Raw genomic sequence first — 12579 nt, 5'->3', positions numbered from 1 at the left:
GAAGTCTTTTTTCACCAAAAAGTCGGTAATTTTAACTTCATTTTTACAGATAACTATTTTATCCTCCACTTTTTCAGTATTTATTCAATACAAACCCAAGTAATCCAATATTAAGTAGAGACCCAGCCTTAATGTTTTTGTTTTCTCAAGTGATTAAAATAAACACTGTGCAAAGTAACAGTTTCACTGACACTACCCCAGAGAGTATTAGAGTCGGGGGAAGGGTGTCATGCAGTAGTGCCAAGAAAATCTTCATGAGAACTAGGACAACAATCAAAAGAGTACTAATGACGATGTGAATGATCTGGCATGAAACTGGGCTCTGATGCGATATTTTGATCTGAAGCTAAAGGCTGATTAAGATTTTCATGAACTTAAACTTGAATCTGTGCAGCAAGTTATCAAGGGGTGTAATTAGAGTCACTTCCTTCCTAGGTCTGTGGGGAAATTCCCATCACCATTGATGAGAATTGTGCATAAAGATCATGGGAAGAGCATGGCCCTTGGGTTTCCTCTTAAACAGCCTGTAGGATTTGTTATGGTTATTTTAATGCACTGGTCCTTAGAGACACTAATTTCAGTTCTGCCTCTACCTTCTACATGCTGAAAATGACAAAAGTTGGGAGTGGAAACCCTAAGAGATATAGATATCTTTTCATCCTTTCTTCTTCATCTATAGTTAATTTATTTCAAAGAGAATACTTCTTGCTCCTTACATGCCAAGTTGTTAAACAACAACAACAAAAATGATTCCTATCAATGGAGGGGAAGGAACATTCCCCCATGCTGACTACGTGGCTAACTTCTCTGGGAGTTAGACATTGGGAACTGAGGTCATTTCTTTAAGTCACTGCTGGTTCTGAGACACTTGTGTGCCAAAACACTTGGCCAGGGGATTTAGAAATGTCTGTGGTCTGGGAAACAGGATTTTTACTCAGAAAGTCTTGAGCCAAGTGACAAATGATGAGGAATTATAAAAGAAAAATGTGATTTGGGGCTAAGGTAATGCAGGAAAAAGTCACTTCTAAGTATAAACAGTGTTCTATTTTCTCATCTCACTCTCAGCAAAGCTATCTGAGTAACAGATCTGGATCTTCCATGGTCTTCCTTTGCCTGCTCAGTAACTAGGAGTAGGACTTGATTTTGATTTTGAGATGGAAGTTTCTTTTCTGTAATTCTGGTACATAAGCCAGTGTTTCTCTCCTCATACTTTCCATCTCAGATTTCTTAAGAGCATAATCAGCACCTACCCTACCTATAAATCTGGTCCTTCTTAAAGAAAAAAGGAAAAAAAAAGAAAAAAGAAAGAGACACACCTAGCTATTTTTGCCAGGTGGTAATTATCAGACATTCACTATGTGTTACTGGATGAATATATAAATGATAGACTTGTAAAACCAGAAATATCTTCTGTATGTAAAATGTTTCCCTTTTACACATTATAGTATTTTACACATTATACTATTTGATAACAAGCAAGTGGCAGGTATCAAAGAATCAGGAGAAGTAGCTGGGAGTTGGCAGATAGATGTAAGGTCTCTGCTGCAGATGTGAGAGATCAGATTTACATTGCAAAGATCTTTCGTCTCTGTCCTAGAGAACAAATGTAATGCACTGAATTAGTCACTTATTAAGAATGCAATTAACTTCAAGGCAGTCCTCCATTTCAAGCTTTTGTTCTGGGCAAATGAATTAAAGTCTTTTAAGCCCTTTATAGGAGTTAACTCACTTACTCCTTGTAACAACTTACGAAGTAAGTACGATAATCATTCTGATCTTATGCATGGGGAAAATGAAGCAAAAGAAATTAATTAATTTGTCAAGACCTCACAGACACTAGGTGTTGGAGTTTAAACCTAGATAGTCCAGCTGCAGAGTCTTTTCCTTAATCATAATACTGTATTGTCTCATGCGATGGCACTCTAGTCACTCAATAATGATAGGGGAGGCCCAGGAGGCTTTATGGGGAAAATGGTCCAGGTAGAAGCAAACCCATGATATGAAGGTATGTATGGTTCCTTTTCACGGAGCAGCAAGGTCCCTGTGGTATAGAGTGGAAATGGTGGGAGGCAGGAGCAGTAGTAATGACATGTAGTGGCTCATGGGCCTTGGAAAAGATTTCAGTTCTCATTTTTAGAAAAACAGGAAGCCATAGGAGGGTGTTAAGCAGAGATGTGGTGTAGTAGTATTTAAAAGAATATTTTCAGGGCCCCTGGGTGGCTCAGTCAGCTGAGCATGGGCCTTCAGCTCAGATCATGATCCTGAGGTCCTGGGAGGGAGCCCTGCATCTAGTTCCCTGATCAGCGGGGAGCCTGCTTCTCCCTCTCTCTGCCTGCTGCTTCCCCGGCTTGTGTTCTCACTCTCAAATAAAGAAACAGAATCTAAAAAAAAAAAAAAAAAATTGTTACTATGGAATTAGACTAGGGTAGAAGCAGAGACTGTAAATATTTACTATAGAATAATACTTAAATGCAATACATGAGCCAAAATTACATACACTACACACACACACACACACACACACACACACACACAGAGCCTTCTTGTTTTTTAAAACTAAACTCAATAGTTCCTGAAACGTTTTAGCCAGTTAAATATATTTTAGCAAAGCCACGTTCTCAAATCATTGTAATACTCTAAAATGTCTGTGTATTTTTAGGAATTAGGGATGTGATCCTCTCCTTGATGTGGCTGTCACCAGCTAAATGATGTCCCTGCCCGAACCATGACTTGACATAGGCATCCCCATCAAACTCTTGGATCCGCTTCCCCATTGAATTGAGGGTCATTAGGTTTCTGGCCCCTGGTATTTGGTAGCTGGTGGAAGGGGATGGGGGAATTGCTCGTGCTTCTGAGCTAGATTCGCCCCCGGGTGCTAGGGCATTCTGTACCACTAGGACTCAGAAATCCTGTATTTCAGTCCCACTGACTATGCCCCGATATTCCCCACCCTGCAGCCTGTGTCCCCTCCACTAACACAGACTTGGGTGTGGGATTTCTACATATTCTTACTGTTGCTGTGGAAGCTGCCTTGTTGCTCTGCTCAGCTGCCCTGGAGTGGGAGTGGGGGACCTGCATCAGTGCCAGGACTGCTAGGAAGTCTGCTCTCTATCTCTGAAGCCTCTGTTGGGCAAAGGCTTGAGACAGATTTTTTTTCCTTCGGCATCTTATTAAAAAATATTATACTATTCTGACAATTGGGATAGTTGCATCCACATATACTGTGTAATGAGTACCCAGCTTGGACTCTGGAGGAAGTGGTAGAGGCAGAGAGAATTGGTCATATTCTGCATATATTTTGATGCCGGACCTAATAGACTGTGCTAATGGTTGGTATGTGAAGTATAAAAGAGAGGTATCAAGTACAATTCCCAGGTTTAGGTCTGGTTGCAAGAAAGGCTGGGGGTAAAGGGTCAGTTTTGTTAGTGGAAATGGAGCATTTGGTTTTAGGCACTTTTAAATGCGTATTGGGTATCCAGGGGGAGCTTCAAGTACCTGCTTGTTCCATGAGTCTGGTTCAAAGAGTGGCTAGAATTGTTCAGAAATTATTAACTCAGTAACCTGAGAAACAATTTCCATTCATCTGGTTAGAATCATGAGTCATTTGTTTAAGATGGGATTTGAATATATTAATGATTACCTGCCTATTTCAAATGCTCATAAATGCAGTAAAATGAATACTAACCCCAAGATTGGTTTAAAAAGTTATAGAAGGGTTCAGCTTTCTGTTGTTCAGCTATGTGAGACAGAAGCAGAAACCCCCATTCTCTCAACTTAGTGCTTCCCTGGGTGCCCTCGCTCCTTCCCTGAAGAAACAAGAGCTAAGGATGATGAAATCAAGTTCTGACAGAAAATCTCACTTTAGCAAGTGAGATAACCCGAAACCAACATATGCCAGGCCTGAATTTAGGAAGAGAGCAGAATTTTAAGAAGGGAGGTTGGAGATCCAAAGAAAAAAATATAAGATTTCCACGATACATCAGGTTCAGGTAGAAGAGCTAAGAAAACATTTCAAATCTTGGAAGTGAGTAAAATCAAAATGAGACCAAAAAAAAAAAAAAAATGTAGTTCCCTTGGAATAACCAATTTCAAAGAAAGGAAGGTCTGAGAGGTGTTACTACTGTCTAATATCTCTTTCACGTGCCTCTAAAAATGTTGTTGGGTTTTTTTCCCTTGAGCTTTGACTACTGATAATTTTGTGAAAGAGAAATCACAAAACTACTATGAATACAAAGAAAATATTTTAATAAAATATTCAATACAGTATTTCCCTGTGGGGACTTTTAAGAAGTGAGAAGCCAAAAGAAATAACTGTCACTTTTGGGGATCCAGTCCTAAGTGAGACAGGAACATTCTTAGCTTTTCTCCAAAGCTCTTTGCCCAGTTCCACCAACAGGCTGCCTCAAGGAGGACGAAGAAACCTGCAAAGGTCACTGTGAAGAAGTAAGTGACTGCAATCTGTTTAGAAGCACGTAGAGAGAAGCAGTTTTTGCCTCAGGCTTCTTATCAGGCACAGAATCTGGAAAAAGGAGAAGGCAACATATTGGTTGATATACAAGAGGTGTTAACAGCACCCTTTTGGGGTTCCCCTCCCCATCCTACTTGCATTCAGAGTGACCAATGGAAACAGAGAGATCTGTGGTTTCAAGTACAATGCATTTCAATCAGAATCATTCCTTGGCCAACTTTGGTACTCAAGGCCTATCACTACTAATGGAATTCTCGGGTTTCGAATTGAGAGAAAGGAGAGCATACTATTTCCTCTACATAACAGAAGCATGTCACTGCAGATGCCACATGTGTGAGGCGAGTGTCAGCCATGAATCCTCCGCCTTGTGTTACTGGTTAGTGACACAGAAAGCGCTGTTGCTTGAATATGAGTATCATTTGGTGCATAAGATATAGAACAAATTGCTGGTTTCCAGCTCTGGTGCAGTCCGACTGTGATTTGCCCAAACCACCACCACGTGATAACAGATTTTCTTGAGGTTGGCTTGCTGTCATGATTCTGATGTGTTCTGATTTCCTTCTGGAGTCATGAATTGCACCTTGGGCACCATGAGCGATGAGTTGTTTCTTCGGATGGAGTTATTTCTCCTCATGGAATTGTTTCTCCTCATGGAATTGCGCTTCCTCAGAGAATTTTGATGGGATAGTTCACTCTTCTGGAGGGTCTGAATCAGGATGGAAGGCTTCTCATCCAGCTCTCGCGCACTGCACCTGGGAGCAGCTACTTTAACAGTGTTGCCAAATTTAGAGTAATCCACAGAATACACTCCTTCCTCCTCAGTTACAATAGACACAAAGCGATGGCCCCACTGGATCTCCTCTGCGATATAGGAGGTTCTTGCTTGTGTGGTAATGCCGGTAGTTTCAACCACTCCTTCCAGAATCACTATGACCTCTAGGTCTTGGTTGGCGAGGTCAGTTGCTGAAATATCATACAAGGGGCTGCGCTTGTCGATCACATGACAGATGATCAAAGGGGCCACCAGAAAAATGTTATTACTCTCAATTGGGTTATCAACGGGTATGTCCAGCTGGTGAATAGGCACCACCTCCCCTTCGGGTGTGGTTGTCTTCTTGACCACCTGGATGCGCACTGAGGCACTAATGATCATGCTCTTCCTTAGGTCGCCCACACGGAACATGAAGCACAACTTGCCATTTCGGACAGCAATCACAGCGTGGCGGCTGAAAATCAAGGTTTCTGCCCTTCTGTGGGCCTGAGCTGTTTTCATGAAAATGCAGCCCAACATGACTGCATTGATTATCAAACCTACGATGTTCTGGAGAATCAAGACTGTGATGGCCAGAGGACATTCCTCCGTCATCATTCTCCCTCCAAATCCGATGGTCACTTGAACTTCAATGGAGAAGAGAAAAGCAGAAGTGAAAGATCTGTAAGGAATGATATCAGAAAACGGTGCCATCAGATCATATTTTGCATAATGAATTAACATGCCAAGCTGAATTTTCCATGTTCTTCCTCCAAAGGCTATTAAACGCTTTTGGAAAGACTTGGCAACTTAACTTGTCAAATGCCTGATTCTGAACACAAGCACTTTCTCTCTCTTCCTCTCTCTCATTGGAATGCATCTACTTCCAGACTTCTGGAATTCAGTCTATTGTTTTCTACATCATGTAATGATGGACCTATGTATATGAAAGCATTATAATAATAAGTTAAAATAATAAATACATACTTGTATTTAAGGACGTATTTTACTTTGTGAAATACTTTCACAGTGGCATAGTTTACTTGGAGAAACTTCTTATCAGATAGATGTTTGTTATTTATTGCATATTTGAGTTTAAGTGACTGGAGTCATATGGGAAGGTCCTGAGTATTAAGTGTACTTTTTATTACTTATAACCCTTAAAATCATATTCATTGGCTAACACTTACCATGTACCTTACGCAGAGAAAGCACAGGGCTAAAGGTGGTACAAAACACATCATTCAAAAGTACTAGTATTTTTAGTAAAAAAAAATATTTTAATGTTTTGCCATTTGGAAAGAAAACTTCTATTGATTGTCTCATTTTGTTCTCTAATTTTACAGAATACTGAGGCTATTAAGGGAAAAATTTGAGGCAGAGATTAGTAAGTAACTGTGTCAAGATCACATAATTAAGGAGAACTTGAAAGCTCTCAATTCTGGCTTGGTGCTCTGAAAGAGGCAAAGGCAGAGTGAACACATGTCAGTATTTTCTTGGGAAGCTTTTTCATGTCGTATATCTCTTCCACATAGCTCAATGTAAACACTGATTTGGTAGGTCCAAGGTCGACCTGGATAAGACTTTTGAAGAGCTCTCAGGTGAATGCTTAAGATGCACCACATTTGGTTATTCTTAAGATTAATTTATTCACTTAACTACATATCCTATATGGCTGTGACTTCTTAACAAAAACAGGGTAATCCTGTGTTTGCCCCATGCCAATTTCAAACTTCTCTAATTTTACAGAAGATTAACCATACGTAGGCTATCCATATTGTTTATCCATTAATGCCATGCACAACGAGTGAGCAAAATGCTTAAACATTTGAGTACCAAGTACACACACTGCACTTTTGTGCAACACCATGAGGGGTAAGCATAAATGATTCTCTTGATTAACTTTTAAGGGGAGTGTAACAATTGCCTTTTAACCCCTTTTGTTGCTAAAAAGATTAATGGAAAACCACAATGATTGCTTTTTGCACTAGCTACACAGATGTGTTATATGATCCAAAAACTTGGGGAAGAATAAGGATGGACCCCAGAGGAGGGGCTCAGACCCAATGCTGATTTCTAATAAGGTCTATATACTTCAGGGAACAGCCTGGAGATAAATATTCCCAGACATTTCGTTTTAATGGATTGAGCGACTATTCAAGTGCCTTATTTTACATATTTTTTATGTTACATGTTTGACATATTGTTTCTTTTACAAGTGAATTTAATTCTAAACATTCTATGGTAGCAAGACCTAGTCTTTCATGGACACCTGTCATGCCCTCAAAAGATGAAAGTGTTCTGTTGCTCGTTTGTTCTGCTACAGAGGGAGTTAGGCTGAGTAAGAAGAGATACAGTGGTTTATTTTCTGACTCATTTTGGAAAAGTCATCCACAGGAAAGGGAAAGTGAGCCATCCTAAAATGAGAATGGTAAAATGTTATTTGGACATCCCGGTGAGTAACTGTCCACAATAAGGTGTGTCTAATTTCGATAAAATGGTGGGACAGTGAACTTCTGAAAGAAAATACAAATAATAAGAAACATTATTAGGCATCTTTTAAATTCCCTTTGGGAGAGACTGGAGATTTTTATTTCTATATTTTTGGTGAAAAAATTGTATCATATATGGTTTGTTATGATTAAGCTGCACACTGAGCTTAAAGCACAAATAATATCATAACATTAAAACAAAATTAGTAAGATTTTAATCTTAAAAGATGTCAATTAAATTTTTTTAGGTAAGTATAATTAGAAATGTGAAAATTGTCAGGCTAATAAGATCAACTTTGTCTCCTTATATTTGCGACACCATTTCTCACAGTAAACTGAATGTTCCCACCAGCAGGAATGCATCAGAGGGATGGATGTGCCTCCATACACATCTGAAGAAAGAAGAGCTAGTAGTAAAACAGCTTTTAACAACCAGTGCACTCCATAAATTCTTCCAAAAAATCATGGAAAGGATGCCACTTTTGATGATACATCTTTAATAAACTGCTTTATGACTCCTCTTTCACAGGAAAAGCCAACATATTTGTCTTGTAATTAAAATCTGTCATTTATTTTTGAGGCTTATCATTGTTCTTTCTTTTATCTGATTTTATGACGGTCTACCATATGTTTATTAAACATTTATCTTGATATGAAAGTGATTCACCAATATTAGTGCCCATAAATTTCTTAAAGAGGAATATTATAGATAACGATATGTAGCCTACAAATGTCTGTTAAACGCAGCGTTTTAATCGTTTCCATTGTATCTGGTATGCTGATGACCACCAACATTTTTCATCTATATTTTCTTGGAGACAAATTTTGTGAAAAGTTAAGACAAGAAAATAATATCTACTTGATGATAAAGGCAATGGATCAATTAAATATATTTTTCTTTCCTCAAAATCCGAGCTGAAATCTGTGATGTGTGATCTTGGCACACAAATGCTGCACCCCTCCCTGATACGTTGGCATTGCGGATACTAAGGACAGACCAGTTCACAGTCTGGGTTTCTGCTTCTTGCAGTGGTATGCTAATTTCAGAAGATTTTGGGTTCAGGAAAGGTCTCATGCTTTACAGTTGCCTGGCAGAATAGTGCTTGCTCAACTTGCTTCGCTTTGTACACTATGTGAATCTGGAATAGTACTTGGAAAATATTCTGGCAGAGTTTCCAGTATTATTAGCATTGTTTCGCTTCAGAGTGAATATTTATGCAGTTGATATAAATGAGCTCTTTCTGTCTTCAAACAAAACAAATTAAAAGACAGATCACCCCAACTAAATGTTCTTAGGCCCTGTGAAAATGTGAGAATGACTGAAATCAAATTCATTCTACTTACTTTTGGAACACAACATAAGAGAAAGAAGCAAACGTTAGGCAGTCTGAGGACTTTTTCCTATTCTATTAAAACTTGTAAAGAAAACCACAACATTAAGTCACTTCTCTATAATCTCCATGAAAACCTTGGACCAATTTCCACTAAAAACTATTTTTTTTCTAGTTCTACATCTTAGCATAACTTTTTAAAAATTTTTAATCCAATGCAAGCAACCAAATATTTAAGATAATCTTGCTAAAGAAGGGCTTATATCTATTTATTTCATTTTTTTAATGGATTTTTAATCTAGGATACCTCTACACCAGTTGTTCCCATTTTCCTCAGGATTTCTGAAAATGTCACGGGTAAGAGAAGTCTGGGGAAAATATTACTAAAATTTGCACAATATTTTTGTCGATCAGATATATTGACTTGTGGACACCAGAACTATGGACAGCAGCTCCCCCCCCAACCCACCACCGCACTGAAAACTGAATGGGTGTTTTTTTTTTTGTTTTTTTTTTTTTTTTTGAGTAAAGCACGCTGTGGAATCCTTTGCATCACAACCATTCTTTAAATTACTGATACAGTATTTTTAAAGTTAACCAGAGAAATCGGAAGTCCACATTTTCAGAGCTTCCTCATCCATAAAGCTGCATTTAAAGATTCTTATTGTTTTAGATTAGGATTTTTTTTTTTCCTTCTTCGTGGCTGAAGGTACTAAAGTAAGTGCTTTATTTCGCTTTCAACAAAAGGACTGTGCTAGGGGAGAAAGGGCAGTTTAGTATTTCTTTCTATCCAGCTTTCAGTCCCTGCTTCATCCCACTGCATTCTTACCTGACATTAGTCACACACACCGTGGACTCCAAACCACCTTTCTCCGTTCCACTTTTCTCCATGTAAGCGTAGATGTCCCCATGGGCGAAGGCCACCAGCCACCACATGATGGCGAAGAGCAGCCAGCTGCAGAGGAACGACATGGTGAAGATGACCAGCGTGTGGCGCCACTTCAGGTCCACCAAGGTAGTGAAGATGTCCTGCAGGAACCGTCCTTGCTCACGGATGTTCTTGTGCGCCAGGTTGCACGCCCCACTCTTGGCGATGAAGCGGGCTTTGGGGAGGCGGTCTCGCACGCGCGGCTTGCGTAGATTCTCCGCGGCGATGCGCGCCAGCACATACTCCTCGGGGATGATGCTCTTTCTGGCCAACATCGTCCCGTCACCATAGCCAGCCTATTCACCTGTCTCGAACCTGCCTCTCCTTCCCTCGGAAAGTCCTCCTGCAGAAGGGAAACGATTTAAAACCTTCCCCTCCTCCACTTCACCTCTTCAGTTCTTGCACTCAAGGATGTGGCTATACGTGCCAGGTGACATGCAAACTAAGGTATGCCTTTACTACTCTAAACACGAATCTAGTTTGTGCTTGAGTTCCGGGATCGCGGGGAAGTTATTTGGTCTGAATCGGAACCGTTCCAATTTTCCTTATCGTTTTGAACACATATGGGCATAGCCTGAGTTAAACAAAACCAGGAGCCTTCCTGTAAACAGCAGGCTCAACACTACTCCTGAGATTAACCGCGTCTATAGACGAGTGCAAAAATACAAACACGCGGCGTCTATGATGAAAATTAAAGCCAGCTGGGTATCACGAGCCATTTATTATTTAGACAATATAGTAATACGAAAAGTAAAGAGTAAATTCTTCCTCCGTTATTTTTAGAAGTACGCAAAGAAAAGGCCGTTGCCTCTTGCGCAGTATAAATAACATGCTTAGTGAAATTTGACAAAATAATAATAATAAGAAGCGATGTGCTCCGTAACTTGAAAATGATGAAGTACCTTAAGTTTTAAAGAAGTATGAATTGCATTTAAAAAATTATGAATTCCCAGTGGAATTCATAATAGTATAAACTGAAAACTTTACAGTGGAAGGGATCAAACGCAGAAGCTGCAGGAAAAGCCCGGACATCAGCCCGCGAGCTGCAGATGGGGTTAAGAGTGTGCCCCGGAAAGTCCATTCAACACTGTAAACCTCTGCTGTGTTTGGCATTTTAAAGCATTTGCCGGGATGCGAACAGCCTCCCCCTCCCCTCCCCGGGAGGAGCGTTGAAACTTACAGACTCTGAGCAGCGGGCGCGCCAGCTGCACCTCCCCGCACACGCCGGCCGACCTCGGGCAGGTCCCTCGCTTTCCCATCCCGGCGCGCGGGCGCAGGGACCGCGGACGCCGGAGGGACAGATCCGGGGGCCGCGCGTCCTAGAGAGAAGAGTTAAAATAATAAAAGGTGCAATTGCATCTGAACGCGGGAGGGCTAGAGGAAGGGGGATGGGTGTGGATCTTCCCCTCCCCCTACTCGGCTCTGCTCCCGGGGCCCTCGCTCTGGACGGAGGAGGGGCCGGGGGGAGAGGGGAGAGGACCTCCACAAATCAGCCTCCCAGTTCCGGCTTTGACGCGTGCGAGACCTCCGAGGCAGCTGAAGTCGGCGAGGTGGCGGCGGGAGGGGAGTGGGAGAAGGCGCATCCCGTGGAGGTGGGGAGCCGGCCAGAGGGAGGGGCAAGGAGAGGGTGCGGAGGGCGGGACCTGTGGAACTAGCTCTTTCCCAGGAGCTGCGACCCCCAGCTGCCAGCGTGCTCGCGCGTCTTTAAAAGGCTCCCTGCTCAGGAGAGAGAACTTAGAGTCCAAGTTCACTGACGTAAAGAGAATTTATTTTTTATTTTGTAATCTGGGTAGATCACTGGGCTGCTTAAGATTGAATAAAACCAGATATAGGGCTCAGAAAACAGTTTTCCAAGGTGTTCAAGCTGTGTGCACACACTAATTTACATTAAATTTCCATCTAGTGGATCTTATGCAGGTGGAAGAGGTTTGGAACCCACTCTAAGTAAAGTGTTTCTTCACCAGTCAAAGCTAATTCTGAGGGAATTAACCAAGGAAGCGCGCGCGCACACACACACACTGGCATGCAACGACCACCCCAACCCCCGCCTCCGAAAAGAAAGAAGAAAGAGGAAAAGAAAAACAAACAAACAAACAAAAAACAAACAAACAAACAAACAAAAAACAAAAAAAGCCGAGGTTTCTTCCAATGAGAAAGTTTTCCCCCAAAAGGGATCGCTGTCAACACTTTAGAACTCAAATGGTCATTCTTCTGTACTTGATTACTTTCTGAAATCTTGCAGTTTCCTGATCTTGTCTAGATGGCCTGAATGATTAAACATTCAGCAATTGCGCACAAGAAAGGTTATATAGTAAATATCTTTCTATAGTTTTTTGAATAGGCTCCAGGAAAGACAAATGTGCTTTCTCCCACAGGTCAGTCCTCCTGATTTGGCACTTGTGTTAATGGAAACTTTAATTCTTGGAAATTTCACGTATTTTCCAAGACTCAGGGCAGATAGCGTATGGAGCATAAACAGTGTGTTCATTTAATTACCAAAAGACCTAAAATTAGTCTTTAATAAAGGCAATGAAGAATTTTTTCCCATTGTGGATAGATCTGCTTAACCCCTTTCAGCCCAGGTTGCTCTCTGTTAGTGGCAGCTCTCA

At 40.9% G+C, this 12579-nt stretch overlaps 1 protein-coding gene and 1 long non-coding RNA gene across 4 annotated transcripts; both read right to left on the bottom strand.

Annotated features, from left to right (window-relative positions):
* Positions 1-4228: 4228 nt before the first annotated feature.
* Positions 4229-11044, bottom strand: LOC132019573 (uncharacterized). The gene is made up of 2 exons (XR_009404807.1): positions 10873-11044; positions 4229-4519 (listed from the first exon to the last, which is right to left on the bottom strand). It is a non-coding gene; the product is annotated as an uncharacterized LOC132019573 (long non-coding RNA).
* Positions 4229-11635, bottom strand: KCNJ8 (potassium inwardly rectifying channel subfamily J member 8). 3 transcript variants are annotated; one of them, XM_059404792.1, is made up of 4 exons: positions 11614-11635; positions 11151-11289; positions 9872-10313; positions 4229-5901 (listed from the first exon to the last, which is right to left on the bottom strand). In XM_059404792.1, the coding sequence occupies exons 3-4, from the start codon at positions 10243-10245 to the stop codon at positions 5001-5003; spliced, it is 1275 nt and encodes a 424-aa protein (XP_059260775.1). In that variant the 5' UTR covers positions 10246-10313; positions 11151-11289; positions 11614-11635; the 3' UTR covers positions 4229-5000. The 3 variants fall into 3 exon arrangements, with proteins under 3 accessions (XP_059260775.1, XP_059260776.1, XP_059260774.1); XM_059404793.1 differs by lacking the exon at positions 11614-11635 and adding an exon at positions 11451-11589; XM_059404791.1 differs by lacking the exon at positions 11614-11635 and adding an exon at positions 11496-11557.
* Between the last annotated feature and the right edge of the window lie 944 nt (positions 11636-12579).

The sequence above is a fragment of the Mustela nigripes genome, chromosome 6 (assembly GCF_022355385.1).
Source record: "Mustela nigripes isolate SB6536 chromosome 6, MUSNIG.SB6536, whole genome shotgun sequence".
In the NCBI taxonomy this organism is placed as follows: domain Eukaryota; kingdom Metazoa; phylum Chordata; class Mammalia; order Carnivora; family Mustelidae; genus Mustela; species Mustela nigripes.
The sequence above is the reverse complement of the archived record's forward strand: the minus strand, read 5'-3'. Positions and strand labels throughout refer to the sequence as shown.